Genomic DNA, 20,828 nt, shown 5'->3' with positions numbered 1-20,828 from the left:
TTCGGACAACCGGGGCCGGGAAGCTGGCTGTAGATGAACCCCAGCATGACCATGTATAAGAAGGGTAGTCCTTCGTGACACCAAACCAGATCGCTTATCGGCAAGTCCTCTTCAAAAGAGCTAGACCAGGACGGCCATCAGGCAGTTGTCATTTGTGTTCGCAACTTGTAAAGCCGCGAATAGGCACTTGAGCCAGCCGCCACAATGCGTTCTCTACTTACCGCATCACTCGCTCTCCTGGGCGCCGCAGGCCTGACCGAGGCCGCATCGGCCGGCTGCGGAAAGTCCCCGCCGACGTCGGGGACCAAGTCCATGACAGTCAACGGCAAGAACCGGCAGTACATCCTGCAGCTCCCCAGCAGCTACGACAGCAGCAAGCCGCACAAGTTGGTATTCGGGTACCACTGGCGCGACGGCAGCATGAACGACGTGGCCAACGGCCAGTTCTATGGCTTGCGACCCCTGGCCGGTGACTCCACCGTCTTCATCGCCCCTAACGGCCTCAACGCCGGCTGGGCCAACAACGGCGGGGAGGACATCACCTTCACCGATCAGCTCTTGAAGTCTGTCCAGGATACCGTCTGCATTGACGAGGGCAACATCTTCGCCACGGGCTGGAGTTATGGTGGTGCTATGAGCTTCAGTGTGGCGTGTTCTCGACCAGGTAAGTCCTCTTAACTATGTATCCGTTCCTCGTATCATATAATTACTTAGTACTGACTCCAAGACCCCCAGACGTCTTCAAAGCCGTCGCCGTCATCGCCGGCGCCCAGCTCTCCGGCTGCAGCGGCGGCACCACCCCCGTCCCTTACCTGGGAATCCACGGCTCAGCCGACAACGTGCTGCCCATCGCAGCGGGCCGGCAGCTGCGCGACAAGTACCTGGGCCTCAACGGGTGCGCGAGCAAGAACGCGCAGGAGCCGGGCGCCGGGGCCGGCAACCACATCAAAACCGTCTACGAGTGCCGCGCCAACCAGCCCGTCTGGTGGATCGCCCACGGCGGCGGCCACGTGCCCGACCCGTCCGACTCCAACGGCAACAAGTGGGCGCCCGGTGAGACGTGGTCCTTCTTCACCGAGGCTATTGGTGTTGGCGGCGGTGACGGTGGTGGATCGAACCCTGGCACCCCGACGACGACGACGACGACAGCGGGCTCGTCGCCTACGACGAACCCGGCTGGCGGTAACTGCGTGGCTAAGTATGCCCAGTGTGGTGGTCAGGGCTGGAGTGGGGCTATGTGCTGCCAGAGTGGAAGCACTTGCAAGTTCTCCAACGATTGGTATTCGCAGTGTGTTTAGTTCAGGCAACATCTACGGTTGATTACTCAAGGTGGTTGAAGCTAGGAGTTGTTTCTTTCCATAGCCATAGGGCCATGATGAGGTGTCAGCGACAACCGTCAAAACCAGTATGCCCAACACATGTAATCCAAACCTCCCTCATACCCCAGAGTAATTTCAAGTAATATCAGTGGTCTTTGTGGAAAAGGTATCCATGTTTACCCTGAACTACGGAAGGGTTTTGCAACCATGTTTCGTCACAAGCGGTATGCGTTTAAGACAGCATCCGAGACACAGGCGATGCGACACGTATATTGCTATCGTGTTTTCCTTAAACAAAGAGAAGTTGAAGACACCTACATAGGTTTGAGTTGAGTTGAAGCAGAAATGTTCTTTGTCCTTCGTCACTACCTTTGTTCTCTCAAACGGACAGCTTGGGCCGTGCCCGATAGGGGTAAATACAAGCCGACTATAAGGGTTAGGGACAACTAGAATTCCCAAGAACATTAGGAACATACGGCATGACGTGAAAACAATCGACTTGTGTAGTTGAGACACGAAACTCTAGGACTGTTTGCCCAAAATGGAGCAGTATATATACGAACCTTCTTGGCCAAAGTTACGATTTCTTTCTTTTATCTCCCATATCACAATCACACCAAACCAAACCAAGCTCTCGACAATCTCAACTTTTCATTGAATAAATCGAGTTTGATATCACCCGAACCACGGAAAAGATGTCGTCATATCATTCCGTCTGATCCAGAGGCACAGCTTCTGCACCACCAAACAGGAGCATGAGCTACCACACTCACAGTACCAGCGGTTTCCACACCGATGTCCATGAGAGGACTTCTCACCGAAGCTCAGCCGTTCCCGAAAGGCGGCCTGAGCAGGCACATCAGAGACCCTATGTGGCCTATAGGTCACAACCACGGGGGACTCCGACTCCGCAGCCCCATCAGGAGCTGCTAGCCCCACGGCCCCAGCGCCTGGCAGGACCTCCAGACTAGGTTCATAACTACAACCAGTATGAATCCAACCCTGGACTCGGAGAGCAGCCGTCATATTTTACGAATTACGACCATTACCACACAGACTCTGTGTATGACGACCCGGCGTACGACACAACATAGGTCCGCCAGTCGACATACTACGAGTATGAACCCGAGCCTCAGCCCGTCAGGGAATCGACGGTGCAGTACTCTGGAGTATCACGGGAGTCGCCACCTCCGAGGAAGAGACATAACGTCTGGTACCGGATCTTCTGCGGCAGCCCCGACTATGAGCCGAGCCCACGGAGGACCGCCAACGGCGGGTCTCGTGGGCTTGCTGCGGCCAACGGTGGGCAGCTGACTCGTGCGGCGCGGCCGTCCCAGCCTTCGCCCAGCGCGCGACGCGCAGCTCGGTTTGCTGGAGATGACGAGGGACCCTACAGGGTCGTAACCGGGTATGATGCGGACACGGGCCGCACATACTACAATTCCCGTTATGGCGGGTAAGTCATTACTCAGCTGAGCTCTTTGTTTATCCCCCATCCTCCACATCTTCCCCAATCCCTAAAGTGGTTGTCCATTTCGCTAACGTTCTACTACCTAAGAGTCAACAGTGGCATCATTGGTCATACTACAATCATGGGTGGACGCCCCATGCTCGGATCTCGACTCCTTGGGCTCCCTTGGGAGTTGCTCGCCGCTATAAGCGGCACTATTTCTTACGCTTTTATTCCATTCATAATAGAAGACAAGCATTACCTAATAACTAATGAATATTATTCAATTACTGAACCAACTCATAAATTCCCGTCTGAATATCTTGTAACGCGTATTGGTGCCTTATATTGGCAATATTTCTTTATCGGCCCCTTTTACTGGATTTCGTTCCAACATACATCTCGCAGACTTCAAGAACTGCTCTTTGGCGCCCAACTTGAGCCTCTAGTATCTGGCCGGGACAGGAGGTGAGTGTACTTGTAACCTCGAGCTCAGATTTTAGCTCTCCGGACTCTTTTCTTTTATTTCTTGCTTTTCAGCCTTTTCGTTTTATACCTGGTCAGCCCAGCAGAAACACAAGACTCACAAAGAGCACTCTTCCCCAGCCACACGTCTTTATCTTTAACATAGGATCTGCAGTAGTAAGTATGCACACGAACAGAGTAGGGAATGTCGGTTCAGTACCGTAAGGTGACATCGATCCCCCAACCTCCAAGCCGACACCGCAGACGCCACATTCCGAGCTAATTGCGCAGGCAGACTTGTAGGCAGACTCCGAGGCGGACCTTCAACAGTTTCAACGAAAGCCCTGTGGCCAATAGGGAGCCCTGGTCTATTATCTTGGAGCGTAATCACGTGCATTAGCATTGCATATTGGGCTTTGCCCCACGCACAGCCCGACGGCTGAGCTGAACTGCCACAAGGCCGAGCCTTGCTGTTATAACATTCTCTTAGCTGCAGCCACATCATCCTCCCCACCCCGCTCTCCTTATGTGAGCTTTAGAGCTCAAATGTTCCTTTCAAACTCTTGTACTCTGCATATTCCTCGAAGGCCTCTATCCCGATTATTCTCAGCAGCCGACGTTCTTCTACAGCCGATCAATGAGCACGTTTCTCAAAACGGCACTACTGCACCGAACGATACATCATAAAGGATGGCAGCTGAGGCAGTAGGTCTTGCTGCCTCAGTAGCCGGCCTCTTGTCTTTGGGACTTCGGGTTACTAACGGCCTCGTCACGTATCTTGACGCAATCAAAAATCGTGGAGAGGAGCTGTCGTCGGTCAGGCGGCAGAACGACGTTCTCGTGGCCGCTCTGTCTGCGATCAAAGCGGCCTAGTCTCGTTCCCAGAACCGTCAATACGACCCTGCTATCGTGCGCAGCATCCAGTCTTGCGAGACCGAGCTTCAGGCCGTCGAGGAACTGCTGGCGGGGCTGGCAAACTGCGACACTATTACCTGGCGAGAGAGATTGTGCAACAAGAAAAAGAAACTCAGCTACGCGTTTGACCGTGCGAAGGTCCAGCAAGTCACCCAGCGACTACACCACGCCAACAATATATTACAGCTGGCGTTGACTGGACTGGGACTGTGGGTATTATGGCTCCAGTACCGCTGGTGATCACGGAATTAATGATTATATAGGGACACATCAGCTTCCAACAGAGATAGCCTCACTGCGATCGATACAAGCTCCCGCGAACATGCCTCAAACCTACTTCTCTTACGCTCAGAAGTAGCAGCGGCGGCCACTTCGATTACCGATGCTCGCGACCAGGTGCCAGCATTGCAAAGCAGAATTGATTCCGCTGCCGAACTAACGCGGTCACATTCCACGATAGCAGCAAATCAAGTACGCGAGAGTAGACAAGCTATACAGGAGGATGTCAGACTCTCGCACGATGCGTTGGAGCTGAAGTTTCAAGAGCACCTGGAGAAGCTTGAAAGAATCGTGAAGCTTCAGCAGATGACATTCTTGGCACTCAGATCAGCCAAGAAACCAGCAGTGTTGATGGACCTCTGTGACAGTGCGCGGGCGTCAAAGCAAGCCACCAGAGGGACCCTATTGTTCGAAATCCCAGACCAGAAGGAGAACAATGCTCTCGGGTACATTCCAAGACCTTCAATCTGTTTCAACAACCGGAAGGTATTGCATCTGCCCCCAACCTTATCGATTGGCGACAAAGAAAGAAGTGCGATGGGGCGGTCTCAATCTCTCCCGAGAGCTGGAAACCCGGGGACATTGGCCAAGTTGTCCGCTGTCTAGCACGAATACCAAGACCCGACGAGCAATTAACTTCAAGTATAAAGGACTTGCTTCCATTCTCCAGTCAGTTGTCGAAATTTCATTCGCCAAGACATCAGGCGCAGGCGGTTTCAGTAGCAGCCCGAGCTTTACTTATCGTCCAACCGTCAACAAGAGAACGGATCCTGCCTTTCGTATTCTTTATTTGTTACAGCAATTATACGGAAGGGTCGGAGGGCAAACCAGAGGGGAATTTACCATTGCTTGCATGAGGCGTCTGGTCAGGCTGTTCGATAACAGAAAAGCATGCCCGACCGCAGTTACAGAAAGAGGTGTAAGCTTGATGCACGAAGCAGCCCATTCTGTACGTGCCAAAGTCTCCAAATTGAGGCGGCGAACGCTGATAACAAATCAGGTGATGGTCGCAGCATACCATTGCGGTTGGGACATAGGAGAGGAGAGCTTGTTCGTTGACCTGATTAAAACTTTACTCAGATACGGCGTAGTAGCAATTTCCTACGACGATGAAGGTCAGTCATCCATATAGTCGCTCTAATATAATTGCTAATTGGAGACTTTAGGCATAAGCCCATTGCTAGGATTGGGTGCACAGTACGGAGACCAATCTGAAAAGACAAAAGAGGTCTTGAAACTGCTTGTTCAAGCAAACTCGGAAAGTAATCCAGCCCTCCTGAATAGCTCTTTATACCGAGAACAATGACTTCAGCCTTTTTCTATCGGTGGATATCTGGCAGTGTACCGCGTATCATATGGTTTCGCAGAAGGTATGTTACAAGGCGTTCATTAAGCATCCTTCGCTATTCCTTACTAACCGGTAAAAGCATGCGAATGTGGTCCTCTTAGTATGGCAGTGATTCGCAAAGACGCCAATGAGGTAGTCCGTATATTGAACCGTTATCCCGGCTCCATTTCCGAAGTTGACATTCATGGCCAAAGCCCGCTTCATCTGGCAGCGGCAAAACCACGAATCTTAGCCATGTTAGTCAAAGCTGCAGATAGCAGTGTATTGAATCAAGTGGACCACGCGGGTACTACCGCGCTCGAGGCTGCGATGGTCCTCAGCTCTGGCCAATGTATCAACGGTGCAAGCTCGAAACGATGTCAGCGTTGTGGTTGTATCCAGTGCGTCGAACTTCTTCTTGAAGCTGGTTCTAACGTACGGATGAGAAGACAACTTTCGGCAAATAGTAACCCTGGCCTGGATGATATCCTCGCGCCAGCGTCGGAGCTTGCGAGACGCCGCTATGTGTTTCACATGAGACAGCTGCGAACGGATAGGCCGCTACAATGGTCAACATGCAACCGTCTGCCAAGAACCCCCGAGTTTGGTCAAATACCTTCGTCATGCTCGGTTGACAAGCCGACACCAAGCCTTTCCCGGGTTTTCAATGTGCAGACTAATCATTCCAAGGACCCTGGAACGGAAGACTATCACTGGATCTACGAAGAGATTGATGCTCCAGTTTTAGCTGATCTGTTCTATCGCCATGGATTCCAACCCGATGGAAAGTTTTTCATCCGTTCACGAAGTACTCCACTGCTCATGCGATGGGACAAGGCTTATAACTATGTCTCCTGGTTGGCGGAACATGGGCAGACCCTTTCCTTCGATCGTCAATTCGTCCTCCTCACATAGATGAGGTCTCTGACATCGGGATATATGGTGCGCACTACGCTTATTTCAACGTGGGTAAGAGAATGACCGATAAATTACAGAGCGGACCGCTCTCGTTTGACAAGCTCAGCGCCACTGTAATGCGACGGAGCCTCTCAGATGGCCACGAGTGCCATTGTTCACGTGGAGGATGCAGCCCTTTGACATGGATGATGAAAGGGGCGCTTGCAAGTTTTATATTTCCGCCGGAATTTGCACCTAGTGTCTATAAGCGATTGATGGTACGCTATTACGCCAAGTGCAGTCCGGAGTTAGCTCTACTAACGTATGAAACAGCAATCAGGTACATGACATTCCAAGTTTTGGGCCTGGTCCATACGTGTTGCAAACTACGAGACTCGATCTGGTACACAATCCCGGAGGTTATATGGTGTGAAAGAGAAGGCGCAATAATAGTGAATGAGGAGCAAAGCTCCCTCATCAAGTTGCACGAAGAGTTAGTATCAGAGTTCATGACGGTGGCGCCCAGGTTCCTCAAGGATGAGACGGACCGAGGTTTTGGAGCGAATACTGGAAAGTGCGGATTGGCGAAGAGCTGGACAAACTCGAAGGGGACGACCTGACTAGTTCCGAGAGACGAGGGGCGGAAAAAATTGGGGTCCAATGGTGCGAGAAGCAGGAGGGAGATACAAAGAATGGTGGAGAGCGGAACCCGTATGATAGTTACACATTGGAGCACTGGCTCTTTGAGTTGGACTTGGTCTGTCCTGACTATAAGGAGGAACATGACCGAATCCTTTAGAGGAATGGAGTTGCCTTGAGATGCTTTACTTTGGCACCACCCAACTTCAAATTATTACGTTTCTGTCTGAGTATAGCTACTGTAATAGAGACATCGATTATTTCCAAGGCCTAGTTCTGGAGGAATCAGGCCGAAGACATCACCATGAGCTGAGATGAAGGTAGAATAAACCATTGGCACCTAAATATGGAGTGTATTTTTAGTTCGTGGATGGGCCCCTTGTAGACAGCCTGTTGCAGCCGCGGCTGTGTCAAGCTCTCCCGGTACCCATAATCGCATGCCAAACGCTTCTTTGTAAGCTGGTTATACCGAAGCCCGGGGACAGGACACAAGGGAAGAGAGCCGTTGAATCATGGAGAATTTTTCGGTTGCGTGTATCTGACGCCAGCAAGAAATCTGGTGAAGCATCGGCGCTCAACTTGGAGGTCGTGAAGGATTCCTCGAGGTCCTGCAACTATTACCTACGATGGTTTTTATACCACGAAACAAGCAGCAACACTCCGGCTCCGTGATTAGGATCATCTCTAGCATACCGTTCAACACGTACCGGCGCTTCCTGTGCGCGTCCAGATCCCAGAAGGTGTTGGCCATGATGTTGCCGCCGAGCCAGGGGGTGCCGAGCTGCCGTTGCAGTCAACGCCCAAGCAAGATGAGCTTGCGCGGGGGCGCCACCCGCTTCACGTCCCGGGCTACCTTGACGACAGGCGTTCGACGCCCACCGGTAGGAATAATAAGTTTTTGGATCGATCAGTGGCCAGTTCCGGCGGGTGCGCGGCGGCCACAGGGCGGGCACCACACGAACCTCCCGAATTCTACGCGCCACCCCGGTGCAACCAATTCAGTTCTTGGAAAGTGCTGCAGTCCCATTTTCAATTTTTGCGATTTCCTGCCATTGCCATTGACGTCCGTTCGGTTTGACTGAAAACCATATATTCAATACACATTCAGAAGAATGATCAGTCAAAAACACCCCTTCCGATTCATTGAAAAAATTGGTCATTCTCCAATGAGCATCACCCTCCGCCATCCTGTCATCCTACCAACAAAACCCAACAAAATCCAGCATCAACCAGGACACCCATTATTGACTACATTGCGAGCACCTCATGCACCATGTCTGTCCTTCTGACCCTCCCGAGAGAAATCTTACTAGATATTCTCGAAGGCCTTACCCAACCCCGCAAAGTGACGTATTCTTCCCCGAATGCAACGATAGGAAACGCGCATCGAACGGATGCGAGCTCCAAACCACCTGTGACACCCGTCCAATGATCATCCATTATCCGCATAGCGGCGTCACGACCACATATGGCTGGCACACAGAACCCGACGCCCAATGGGAGGCCGCTTGCGACTGGATCGCCCTCAACACAACCTGTCGTCTTCTACGCAGCCTAGGCATGGATGTCTGGTACCGGACGAGACGCTTCGCCATGTCTTCGAGCCTACCCCAGCGACTGCAGCAATTGAATCTCCGTCCAGGTTTGCCTAGCCCATCTTCTTCGCAGCCTAAACTGTCCAAGATGAGCCAGCCTCTTGGTCTTGATCGCATCGAGGGTGTTATCCTCGTCGACTGCACTCCCCGGTCTCCTGCAGGGCTGTTGGGCCTCCCAAAGTGGCTGACGCTCTTCCCCAAACTGCGGCATTGCACCCTAGTATACGGCCATGGCTGCAATGGGTCTTACGGTAAATTGCAAGCAGCTGTCACGGACTCTCCGAGCGAGACGGCGGAGGGACAACACATGGAGGCAGGACCCCCCGACCTTCTGGACCTATTGCATGACATAGGCATGCCTGAAAACATCCAGATCGACATCGTCGTCCTCGTCAGACGCGAGGATCCTTTCACAAATGTTCACAAACTCATGTCTGATCTACGACATAATGTTTACCCAATGCTGCGCCTCAAGGCTCGGGCACTGAAGAGACAAGCAGAGGCTGTCGCATCCGACAAGGGATCGTAATACAAACCAAGGAGGATTGGTGTATTGCTATTGGACGTTGTTTCCCCGTTATGAAACTATTGATGCCTAGATTGATAGTTGGATATGACAATGCGGTAACCGGTAATTTGGCAAGAAACGCTGACCATCTCATAAAACTACCACCATTTTCTCCATCGCAAAACCCCAATTGTGACGTAGATTGATTCATGGAAACGTCTTATGGATCTACAACTACTTGATGTAAAGTAACTTCGATGAATGTGAGCTTGTGTAAGCCTGCTGTTTGGTGGCTGGCTGCAGTGGGACTTTCATAGGCTTGAAATGCAGGCAGTCGCACATACTTAGTAAGAGAACAATGAGGCTTTGGTGAGAGGTTAGTAACGTAATAATGCTGGGCCGGATTGTAGGCCCTTGTGTCTAAGAGTAAACAAGAAATCGGATCACTTTTCATTGCCCGGGCCACGCTCTAATCATATCAGTTAATAACATAATAAAAACTTTGACGTTTCAACTCTACCTGTGCTCCCAGTTCACTTCGCTATTAAGAACTCCCGGATGCGGTCTTCGGCATGACTCGCTCAGAGCCTTTCAAAATCAGCGAAGAACTCGACATCATCAGCACGAATGCGATGCCGGTCAGGGAGCCCTACCTCGTCGTGAAGTGTACTCGTTGTGGTAGATCATCCAACTCGGAAGAGGCCCTGCTTGCAGGACCGGACGCGCCGTGTGCCACCAAAAACACTCGCGTCACCAATATCGCCATTAAAGACCTCCGCTAGATACGGTTGTTATCAGACAAGCCCGCTATTACCAAGGGAAGCCGCTGGGTACACATTCAGACAGCCTCGCGGACCTGTGCAAATTCTAGGCTGGTGAGCCGGACACGGTGGTATTGCAGCACAAGTTTGTCATAGAGTAGCAGGATCGCACTACTCTAATAGAACAGATCGGTAAGGGAGCTCTACTAGCTAGCGACATTAACAGAAAGACCAGAAAACTAATAGATTGTCGCGCAAGATACTATTACACCTACGATGGATCTGATTAGAAAAGCAAATGGGTATTCAGGCATATAAAAGTATATTGGGATTACTTGAGGCATATCTAGCTCTTAGTGGATAGTCACCCAGTCATAGCTACACCTACAGCTCTAGCCCCCTATAACAAGGAGATATGTGGCCGACTACGGGTACAGTTTCAGCACGAAGGGATCCGGTTCGAAGAAAGGATCTTGCCCCGCATGTGGGAAGACCAAGACAGCTTCATTGGGCAACTTATTTGCTCGATGTGGGTATCAGTTCTGTGGCAGCCTGGCAGGAAAGGCTCTTTAAGTAATCAGCAGGCACTTCCATATTAGAGAACCTAAGATAGAGAGCGAGTGACATTATTATGGAAAACCTAGAAAGCCTGCATGATGCACTGCTACAACCGCCCCTTCCTATTTACGCTTCTTGTCCACCCTATAAAACGGAGATAATCCTACACTCCCCACTCAAAACCCCTGTTTGGAACCGAGTTCACGCAAGTAGGTTCGTGAATGGGTCGGAAACTCTCCAAGCAACCTCGACGTCCCCGAATCTCCCATCGGCGCCGTTGCCTCTGCAAAACGTCTTCCCTTGCGCGGAGACCCTGCCGTTTTTCTGAAACTTGGCGATGGCGTCGCGGACGATCTCAAAGACGTCCCCTGTGCCCATGGCGAGGCCATCCGTCCCCTGCAGGGCGCCGCCAGCCTTGAAGGAGACACCGCAGTTCCCCGCCGTCACCTTGATAAGGTTCCACTCGCCCGCGTTGATCGGCTCCATGGGGAACATGTAAAGCAACTGCTGGTCCGTGTTCTTGACCTGGTCCCTCAGCACCTCGCACTCCTTTACGAGGGCGGCCCCGCCGCCCTTGGCCTTCTCGTTCCCTTTCTCGAAGGTGGAGCCGTCGCAGAAGTTCGTCATGCCAACCTTATTGCATTTTTTGCAGACTTGCATGCCTTTGAGCGTGTCTGCCTTATTGAAACGCGCCATAAGACCAGTATCAGCGACCTCGGCAGCCGCCAGCCCGAGGCCTAGGAGGGCGATGGGTACAGTAGTGAATAGACCCATTTTGATTGTATATCAATATAATATAGATGACACGTCTGACTTCAGGAATTTAGGTTGGGTTTGAAATGATGATGACTGTGTTTTGTATCCCTAGTTATGTTTAACTAGCGAAGATGGTGTAAGTGAAACGAACTGAGGCACAGCACGATCCCTTATACCCTTAGAAAAGAAAGAGTAGTATGTTCTTTCAAGTGGCCATTTTATCTGAAGATTTTGGTTGCCTTCGGGCCCATTAGATGTGAATAAAGGAGACTTTGCCACGGGACCTTGGAGGTTGCGTTTCTGTAACATGGGTATCTCTCACCGGGTCACAGGCACAAAGCGTTCTTGGCCATGATTGGCAAAGAGCACTTGGACGTTTGACGTGTCTTTGTTCTTTGAGCATTGTACGGTAAGACTCACGTGATACCATGCTGTTTGGCTTGGTGCTGAGGGCGAACAAAGAAACCCTGCCATATTGTAACATACCAAACCAACAAGATTGAGCACCGGCAAACCACAGATATGGACCGAGATCAAAACAGCCTGTACCCTGTTGAAGTCAGCTGAAGGAGTGCAAACCTAGGGATGCTACCTTTAAGGAATTTAATGTAGCCATGAAAGGGGTTCACTCTTGTGCTCTTGGCAGCTCCCTCGGTTGGATGTTAAGTCTCTGTTCACAGCAAGCCCAAAGACGCCCACTGATATAAAGGTAGGTTGCTTGGCATCTCAATGGCCTTTTTCAATGAATGGGCTCGCTCATATGAATCCTTTGTTGAAATCATCATTCCCGAAATGCATCTGGCATACTCAGGAGCACCCTGGATCCTAATCCTGATCGGATATTACGCAGGACAAGGTCGATGCAAGGGATTGAGTAGAAGCATCGACCTTAAGTTCAAGAATCCAGACTATGATCTGGAAGGAGTCTATTAAGCAACGTGAGACGGGTTTTGCTCGCTTGCAGTACTTCGTATGGTAGTATGGATTGGCGAAAACATCCAATCCGCGATCTCGAATACCCTGTAAGTCTGATTGGGGCGATAACTTCCCCGCATTTAAGCGAACCTCCTTATGCCCACCATGCATGGATACGGCTCGTTCCTGGTTGATACCGTAATCATACCTTCTGTGAGACCCTGGTGCTTTTCTTACCCTCGCTGCTGCTCTCTAGAGTCAACTTTGTTCGCGATACGACCTCCACGTAGTATGTCTTCACACTAAGCCCAAGGGCCGAAGGCAGGGCCACAAAGCATGCCACCTCAGGAATCTTGGCATTCTCATTGGCCACTGAACGATGACCATGCGGGTGGGTTTTCAATCTATATCTGAAGCTAATATACGAACCATGCAGCCTGCATATAGTATATGGCCTAAAGAGGACTTTATAACTCGCCGGATCGTCAGGAGGGGTTGCCTGGTTTTATCCAACTATTATGTCCGAGATTATTTTTGTACTACGTTTATATGAACAAGGCCTTGCGATCAACTGTGCATTCCCACAACTAGCATTGAACTCACAAGATGAGTTCGGATATTGGTTTAAAGTCTGCTTCCGAGGCTGCTGTTCCAACAGAAACTGAGCTGGCCGAGGACCGTCGACCCGATGAACCCCTGAAGCTCGACAAACATGGCTTGCCCCCTCGTTCCACAACCTTCAGATAGCAAAGATGACCCGCTGGTAAGGTACCCTCTCGGAGAAAAGCCATTAACACTAAAAAGCTTCAATTCGTATATATCATCGATCATTTTCTCTCGCTAATACCATGCATACGTGCGCTTTAGAACTGGCCCAACCTGGCGAAGCACGGCATCCTGCTCCAATTCTCCTGCTCACGCTCCTGGGCACCATCGGCGCCGCGACCATCAACCCGGCCTTCGTGCCGCTCGCGGCGGCCTTCGGCATCACGCCCGTCCAGGCCTCGTACGAGCTGACGGTCTGGATCGTCTTCGCCGCCGTCTGCCCCGTGCTCCTGGTGCCGCTCGCCAACGTGCACGGCCGCCTGCCCTTCTACGTGCTGGGCAACCTGCTGGCCGCCGCGACGAACCTCGCCGCGGGCCACTGCACGACCTGGGCCGCCCTCCTGGTCACGCGCGCCTTCAATGGCATCGGGGCTGGATGCGCGGCAGCGCTGGGCCCGGCCACGGTCTGCGACTTGTATTTCTTGCACGAGCGGGGTCTCTTTATGGGCGTCTACACGTTTTGCGTGACGAATGCCCCGCACCTGGCACCCCCGGCGGGGGGTTCATTGCCGAGAACCTGGGTTGGAGAGAATGCTTCAAGATCCCTGTAAGTCCCTGGCCTATCACGTCGCCCTACGTGCCTAAGCGGAATGAGATTCTGAAACACGATACAGTCCTACATCCAATTCGGCCTGGTCGCGATTACCTTCTTCTGCTTCCCGGAGACTATTTACTTCCGCAAAACAGACAGCCCGGCAGAATCCAAAACGCCCGTCGGTACATTCGCCGATCTCCTCTTCTTCCGGAACCGCGGAAATCAGACCAGCCACCGCAAGCTCACCCTCTCATCCTTCGCGGCGCCCTTCGTCATGATGCGCTACCTGAGCGTCCTCCTGCCGGCTATGTACTACATGACCGCCTTCGCCTACGGCAGCCTGCTATTCGGGGCGACGGGCTCGGTCGTGTTCCGCCAGTTCTACGGCTTCACCACGGCGCAGACGGGCATGGTCACCTCCATCCCGCTCGTCATCGGCTGTCTCCTGGCGAGTGCAGTGCCGGGTGGTTCACTGACTGGCTCGTGTATCGCGCGGCGCGGCGGAGTGGCGATGGGGTCCGCAGGCCCGACTCGCGCCTTGACGCCCTGTGGCTCGCGCTGCTCGTGCCCGTAGGCACCGTCATCCAGGGCGTCTGCATCTCGCACGCCGAGCGCACGGGCTGGGTCGCTAACGCGGTCGGCATGGCCATCGCGTCTTTTGGGCTACAGGTGGCGGGCACGGTGACGTATACTTATTGCGTTGATGTAAGCTATCCCTATTCCTTCTCACCCTCTCTTGTATTACAAGAGTATCTCGTCAGACCAGGCTGTAGCTAATCGCGGGGATCATGAGTAAAGTGTTACAAGCCTCAAGCTGCAGAGATCAGCGTAATCATCGCCCTTTTCAGGTCCATATACTGCGGTATTGTCCCATTCTATGCGTAAGTGCCTACATTCACCATCGTCACCCCCGCCTCTACTGTGGCTTGCCCTCTTTTGATGGTTTTGTGTCATTGACCATGTGTCCTAGCGTCCCATTTGCGGAGAAGATAAAGTATCAGTATGCCTGGTTGCTCTTTGCTTGTCTCAATATCGCCTTTCTACTACCCCGGGGTTTCCTACGAATGTACGGAGAACAGATAAGGACGAGCAAGTGGCAACCGAAACCGACGTTCCATCTCGATATCTGAAATAGGTACCACGGGTTTATAAAAAGAAGTACTACACCTACTATATAATTTCCCGGTAAACCTACTATACTCTGCCAATAGTTAAAATGCACGGCCCTCACGCCACACCTATTTTTAACTATGTACTTTAAATTTTTAGTGTATTCACCTTACTAGCCACTAGTAGCGTATAATACATACGATTAATCGTAACGCGTACAACGCGTAAAGCACCTATTTAAGCAGCGCGTTAACACACCGAGCCCCCCTGCCCTCCCCCCCCCTTGCCTTCTATCATCTAATATATATAATTTAGCTCTTTTTAAAGTTAAATAAGTACTGTTTTATATATAATTAATAACTGGCCGCAAGTGCCCTTTTCGTTAGTAGTATAAGTAGTAATGTTTTTTTAATATTACACTTTTTTTAATACTATAGCCCTTTTAATGCTGTACCCTTTTTAATAATAAGGGGGTAATCGATGAGATTATCGACGCTAGCTATATTAATATTTAAATATATAGCTAAAAATAAGTATAGTTTAAAGACCGTGCCTAGTAGTTATTAATATAGTATAATAAGTTTAACTAGAAATTATATAGTAGGTATAGTAAACTAAAGCACCCCCTTATAGGTTATCTCGTTACGAGCTACTACGTTTTACCTCACGAACGCGTCTTTTCACCGTGTATCTTAATTAAAAAACTCTTTAATTTAATTATTACTTTTTATCTTTTAAAGTTATTATTATTTTTATTCTTTTCGCTTATTTCTACTTTTTATAATAATATTTTTATTTAATACTTAAAAGCGTATATAAGTTATCGTGCGCGATATAAAGCTCGGAATAGCTATTCGCGAATCCGCTCGTAAATAATTAACCTCTCAATTATATATTTAACGCCGTCTCGCCGGTATATTTATTAAAAATAAGTTTTATAACTATTTTTAAAAAACGAATTAATATATTAAGTTATTAATTTAGCTAAGTTAAGCTTTATATTAATATTAATTAAGTTTAAATTTATAACTTAATAAGTATTAAACGTTTTAAAAGCCTCTTATATTTTAAAACAATAATAATATACTCGTTTTTTAATTAAAAACGAGTTTATTAAAACCGTAAAGTCGAAAATAATTAATTATAGCCGGGTTAATAAAGTTATAATAATAAATATTAACGTTTTTTTAATAGATTTAATACTTTAAAGTTAATTAATATCTTTTTTAAACGCTTTTATAATATTAACGAAATAAGTATCGGCTAAAGCGTTAGCGGTGACCATTAAGTGATTACCGAAGCTATTAGTTATTTAACCTTTAAAAAAGACGTCGAAAAAAGGGAATAAATTACTACCCTAGACTATTATAACGAACGTTATCCGAGTTTTAAAAGAAACCTAGTAAAACGTAAGCTAAAGCACCCCTTCACGGGCCACCCCGTCACGAGCCACCGCGTTTTATCCCCATAAACGCGTCTTTTCACCGTGTATCTTAACTAAAAAACTTTTTAATTTAATTATTACTTTTTATTTTTTAAAGTTATTATTACTTTTATTCTTTTCGCCTATTTCTACTCTTTATAACGATGTTTTTATTTAATATTTAAAAGCGTGCATAGGCTACCGTGCGCGACGTAAAGCTCGGAATAGCTACTTACGAATCTGTTCGTAAATAGTTAACCCCTCGATTATATATTCAACGCCGTCTCGCCGGTGTACTTATTAAAAATAAGTTTAATAAAAACTAGCAGGTCTTATTACCATTTTTAAAAAGCGAATTAGTATACTAAGCCGTTAATTAAGCTAGGTTAAGCTTCGCGTTAACGCTAATTAAGTTTAAGTTTATAACCTAGCGGATATTAAACGCTTCCGGGGCCTCCTATACTTTAAAATAACGATAGTATACCCGTTTTTTAGCTAAAAACGAGTCCGTTAAAACCGTAAGGTCGAAAATAATTAATTATAACCGGGTTAATAAAGCTATAGTAATAAATATTAACGTCTTTTTTTAATAGACTTAATACTTTAAAGCTAGCTAATATCTTTTTTAAACGCTTTTATAATACTAACGAAATAAGTATCGGCTAAGGCGTTAGCGGTAACCACTAGGTAGTTGCCGAAGCCACCAGCTATCTAGCCTTTAAAAAAGACGTCGAGAAAAGGGAATAGATTACTACCCTAGAGTGTGTAGGCTATAATAGGGTACCCTTCCCGCCGCTAATTATTTTTAAAGGGGCCGACGTCCAAAGCCAGTGGTTTCGAGACTAAAACGGCCATCTTTAGGATAACTAGCGGTTTAAAGCGTCGCTTAGAGGGTAGACTAGTAATATCACAGCTTTAGATTAAATGTAAAATATTTTTATCCCTTATATATAATCTCGTTATAATAATAAATAAGTTATTTTAATTTATAATAATTATAAATCGTATACGAATAATAACTTTTTATAGCTTTATCTTTTAAATAAAATATAGCTAATTTTTTATAAATTATATTATAATTATATAATATAGGTTTTAAATATAGGAGTTTTCGGCTTATTAAAAAAAAAGTTAAGGATTATTTTAAAAAAGTGCCCGAATACGGTTTTTAAATTAAAGCCTATAAAAATAGATATATTAAAGGTATACCGCTAGGCTAGGATTAATATATTAACTTTTTTTATAATTAAAAACGTTTAAAAAACGGCTAAGATTTATTTACGGGATCGATCAAAGCCGTTATCGTTAAAATATATCATCTTAAAAGATATAAAGGTTACCCGGGCACGTTTAAAAGTATTAAAAATAGTTAAAAAAGAATTAATACTCGATTTCTTCGCCGAATTAATTTTAATATTTATTAAAACACCCTTTAATAATTAAGAATTATAAAATAATAATTAGAAATTAGTTATTACAGACCCTACTTTTAAAATACCCTCTTAACGGCTCTTTATTAAAAAGGCTAATAAAGCCCTAAATTAAAGCGTTAATAAAATCGCGTATTTCGAAACTTAGGTTAATTATTTTTAAACTAAACTTAATAAAAAATTACGAGAATATATTAAAAAGTAAGAATCGTACCGAGATAACGATTTATTCGTATAGTTAATATACGCCGGGCTAAGCGGAGGCTAAAGGGTAGGGTTATATACGAGGACGAAACTAACGACGTCGAAATGCTAAGAGGGCTTCGTAACGCTATAAAAGCTATAAAAAATAATAGCACGGAAGCGGAGGATTATATTATTATTAAAAATAACGGAAAATAGTATATTTACGTTAATTCTAGCCGTAGAAATAGCTTTAATTATAGGGGTAACGGTAGCTTAGTAAAGTGGCCCGTGAAGGGGTGGCCCGTGAGGGGGTGCTTTAATTTACTGGGGTTTATATTAGTAATACGAGAGAGTATTTAAACGTGCGATAAAAGTCCGTTTTTATTGATATAATAAGTAATAGCTTATAAATACGAAGGTAATTAAAAGGGTATAGATTTAAAAGTATTTATAATAAGGTTATTAAAGTTATTTACTTTATTAATAAATTAAATTAATACTTAAATTAATTATTAAAATAAAAAATATTTATATAAAATATATAAGGAATATTTTATTATTATATATTTAATTCTTTTTTTATTAATCCTTTAAATTATTTATATACTCGTAGTGATCTCGTTATTAGCTTATTATAATTTATTCTTTAGATCACGGTAATCTAGTTTTAATTAGCTTATTTTAAGCGTTATACCTTTTATTACTCCGGGGCTTGTTACGTAACTTATTATATCTAGTTATTATGCCTATTTATATTTATTTTATCGCTACGCGGGCTAAAGCCGCTTGTTTCATTATACGTTATTAAAGTGTAATTACGTTTATATTATTATAGCTAGCGGTGCGATTACTAGTTATAATATCGTAGCTAGATTAGGTTATCGTATCCCCGTGCCGGTAAATGGGGTTTTTAGCCGTATAGTTAGGTCGGGTTATAATATTATCCTCTTTTTTTTAATTATTTTATTTTTAAAGTATTAATTTTATAAATACCTTTAGTTATCTGTATATCGAGTTGTGATAGGTTTTTCCTTTTTCTTTTTTTTTTCTTTTTATTTAAAATATATACTTATTATAAATAATCGTGTCGAAAAATTTTGGTTAAAAAAAACTATTAAACGTTTAGCTCTTATTATTAATATAGAATCTACGGGTAATTTAATTAGTATGCCTTGTATTCGTTATTTTCGCTAAAACCTAGCTTGTTGTATGAACGAGAAGTTATTTCGTTGCTCGGAGTGTATCCGGGTTGGTCGTTTTTATAATAGTACTTTTATTATGTCGGCTTTAACGAAGCTAGCTATTTAATAAAAAAAGTTAGAAGCGGAGGAATTAAATATAAAGGAGGCCCTATTTTTATTATAAATATAATTATTTATTACCTTAGGTTATCTAGCCCGTTTTTATTATATGAAGAAGGTTATGGTGGAAAAACGTTTGAAAGCGTTCCGTTAAGGGATATAAGAGCTAAATAAAAAGGATAGTATTTTTTCCTCGATTATTAATTAAAAGAATTTTATTTTAGGTAACCTATGTTTTTTTAAACGTTTTTGGGGATATCGATTAGTCGTCCTTTGGTCTAGCCGATTTCCTTAGCCCGTTAATTTTTATAAAAGGAGCTCCTTCTTAAACTTCTAGAGTTCTCCCGCGGTATTCGTTAGGTATTTCTTAGGTTCTTAAGTATTATTTTTTAATAAGTAACCCTTTTATTAAACGAAGTATTAAAAGCTTTATTTTTTTTCTTTTTTATTAATAATTTCGTTAACTTCGTACTCATATTAATTTATTTCGATTTCTAGCCGTATATTAATTAACGTTTCTTCGGCCGCTGGCTCAAATAATAAAATATAAAATATAGGTATATTTATATTATTTTAAATAGCGATAATCGGTAATTAATCTTTAAAATAACTTTTATAATTTTAAATAGTCCGATCTTTTTAAAGTCTAGTTTATTACTTAGTCGTTTAGTTTTAATATTTCGTCGTAAGAGGTATACTTTTTTTCCTTTTTTAAAAATTAGTCCTTTTAATTTTATCTAATCGGCGTGTTTTTTTATTTATTATTAAAAGAAGATAAAGTCTTATTATAATACTGTTTATAATTTTTTTAATTTTTCGATTTATATAGTCGCGATAGGTATTAGCTCTTTTTCTAGGGGCTTCCGGGTGATTTCTAAGTTATATCCGTAGTTTACTCGGAATGGTAATATGCGTATAGTTTTATTATTTACGCTATTATAAATAAATTAAGCTATAAATAATAATTATAACTAATTATTTTATTTATAATTAATATAATAGCGTAGGTATTACTTTAATATCTAATTTATTCTTTTAATTTATTTATTTATTTAAAAGTAGTAAGCTATAGATAATTTATATTTAATACCGAGTTATGTTATAAGTAATTTTTAAAATTCTATTATAAACAATTTATCTTGGTCGGAAATAATCGTTTTTAATAACCCGTATTAATTAATAATAATACAGAGGAAGGTATAAGCTAGATTATTAATATTATTAAATTCTTTATACGGTAGGAAGTAAATATATTTCGTGAATTTATCCGTAATTATTAAAATGTTATCGTAACTAACCTTAATTAGTAATTCTTTTAATAACGGTAGTTTAGTTATAAAATCGAGCGCGATTATTTTTTACGCCTTATTTAACAGTAGAATTAATTATAACTCTTTATATAATTAGTATTAAGCAGACTTAGTTTTATTATATAAGTTATACTTATTAATAATTATAGTTATTATTAGTTTAAGGTTTTCGTAATTAAATTATTTAGTAATTCGCTTTTAAGTTTTAAATATTCCTTAATATCTATATATAAGGTATTTATAGAATTTCTTAATAAAGTTTTTACGATACCGCTTAAAGATATAGATCTTATTTCGATAAAAAGTAAGACCGTTACGGTCTTC

The 20,828-nt window shown here is 44.9% G+C and overlaps 6 protein-coding genes across 6 annotated transcripts; 5 read left to right on the top strand and 1 right to left on the bottom strand.

Moving 5' to 3' along the window:
• Nucleotides 1-204: 204 nt before the first annotated feature.
• Nucleotides 205-1,298, top strand: PG994_014071 (uncharacterized protein; the record flags this gene model as incomplete). Its single annotated transcript, XM_066865480.1, has 2 exons — nucleotides 205-664; nucleotides 736-1,298. The coding sequence occupies 2 exons, from the start codon at nucleotides 205-207 to the stop codon at nucleotides 1,296-1,298; spliced, it is 1,023 nt and encodes a 340-aa protein (XP_066708609.1).
• Nucleotides 1,299-3,924: 2,626 nt separating this feature from the next.
• On the top strand, nucleotides 3,925-7,272 carry PG994_014070 (uncharacterized protein; the record flags this gene model as incomplete). The annotated part of the gene is given in 6 exon segments (XM_066865479.1): nucleotides 3,925-4,074; nucleotides 4,108-4,358; nucleotides 4,434-5,021; nucleotides 5,035-5,543; nucleotides 5,856-6,647; nucleotides 6,671-7,272. The coding sequence occupies 6 exon segments, from the start codon at nucleotides 3,925-3,927 to the stop codon at nucleotides 7,270-7,272; spliced, it is 2,892 nt and encodes a 963-aa protein (XP_066708608.1).
• A 1,447-nt stretch (nucleotides 7,273-8,719) lies between these two features.
• On the top strand, nucleotides 8,720-9,415 carry PG994_014069 (uncharacterized protein; the record flags this gene model as incomplete). Its single annotated transcript, XM_066865478.1, has 1 exon — nucleotides 8,720-9,415. One exon carries the CDS (start codon nucleotides 8,720-8,722, stop codon nucleotides 9,413-9,415), a length of 696 nt encoding a protein of 231 aa, XP_066708607.1.
• A 551-nt stretch (nucleotides 9,416-9,966) lies between these two features.
• PG994_014068 (uncharacterized protein) lies at nucleotides 9,967-10,176 on the top strand (the record flags this gene model as incomplete). The annotated part of the gene is made up of 1 exon (XM_066865477.1): nucleotides 9,967-10,176. One exon carries the CDS (start codon nucleotides 9,967-9,969, stop codon nucleotides 10,174-10,176), a length of 210 nt encoding a protein of 69 aa, XP_066708606.1.
• A 738-nt stretch (nucleotides 10,177-10,914) lies between these two features.
• Nucleotides 10,915-11,487, bottom strand: PG994_014067 (uncharacterized protein; the record flags this gene model as incomplete). The annotated part of the gene is made up of 1 exon (XM_066865476.1): nucleotides 10,915-11,487. One exon carries the CDS (start codon nucleotides 11,485-11,487, stop codon nucleotides 10,915-10,917), a length of 573 nt encoding a protein of 190 aa, XP_066708605.1.
• Nucleotides 11,488-13,232: 1,745 nt separating this feature from the next.
• Nucleotides 13,233-14,318, top strand: PG994_014066 (uncharacterized protein; the record flags this gene model as incomplete). The annotated part of the gene is made up of 2 exons (XM_066865475.1): nucleotides 13,233-13,756; nucleotides 13,901-14,318. 2 exons carry the CDS (start codon nucleotides 13,233-13,235, stop codon nucleotides 14,316-14,318), a joined length of 942 nt encoding a protein of 313 aa, XP_066708604.1.
• Nucleotides 14,319-20,828: the final 6,510 nt, after the last annotated feature.

Source organism: Apiospora phragmitis (genome assembly GCF_038363925.1).
Source record: "Apiospora phragmitis strain CBS 135458 chromosome Unknown utg000013l:1.0-2965645.0:1.0-2969333.0, whole genome shotgun sequence".
NCBI lineage: Eukaryota > Fungi > Ascomycota > Sordariomycetes > Amphisphaeriales > Apiosporaceae > Apiospora > Apiospora phragmitis.
The sequence above is the reverse complement of the archived record's forward strand: the minus strand, read 5'-3'. Positions and strand labels throughout refer to the sequence as shown.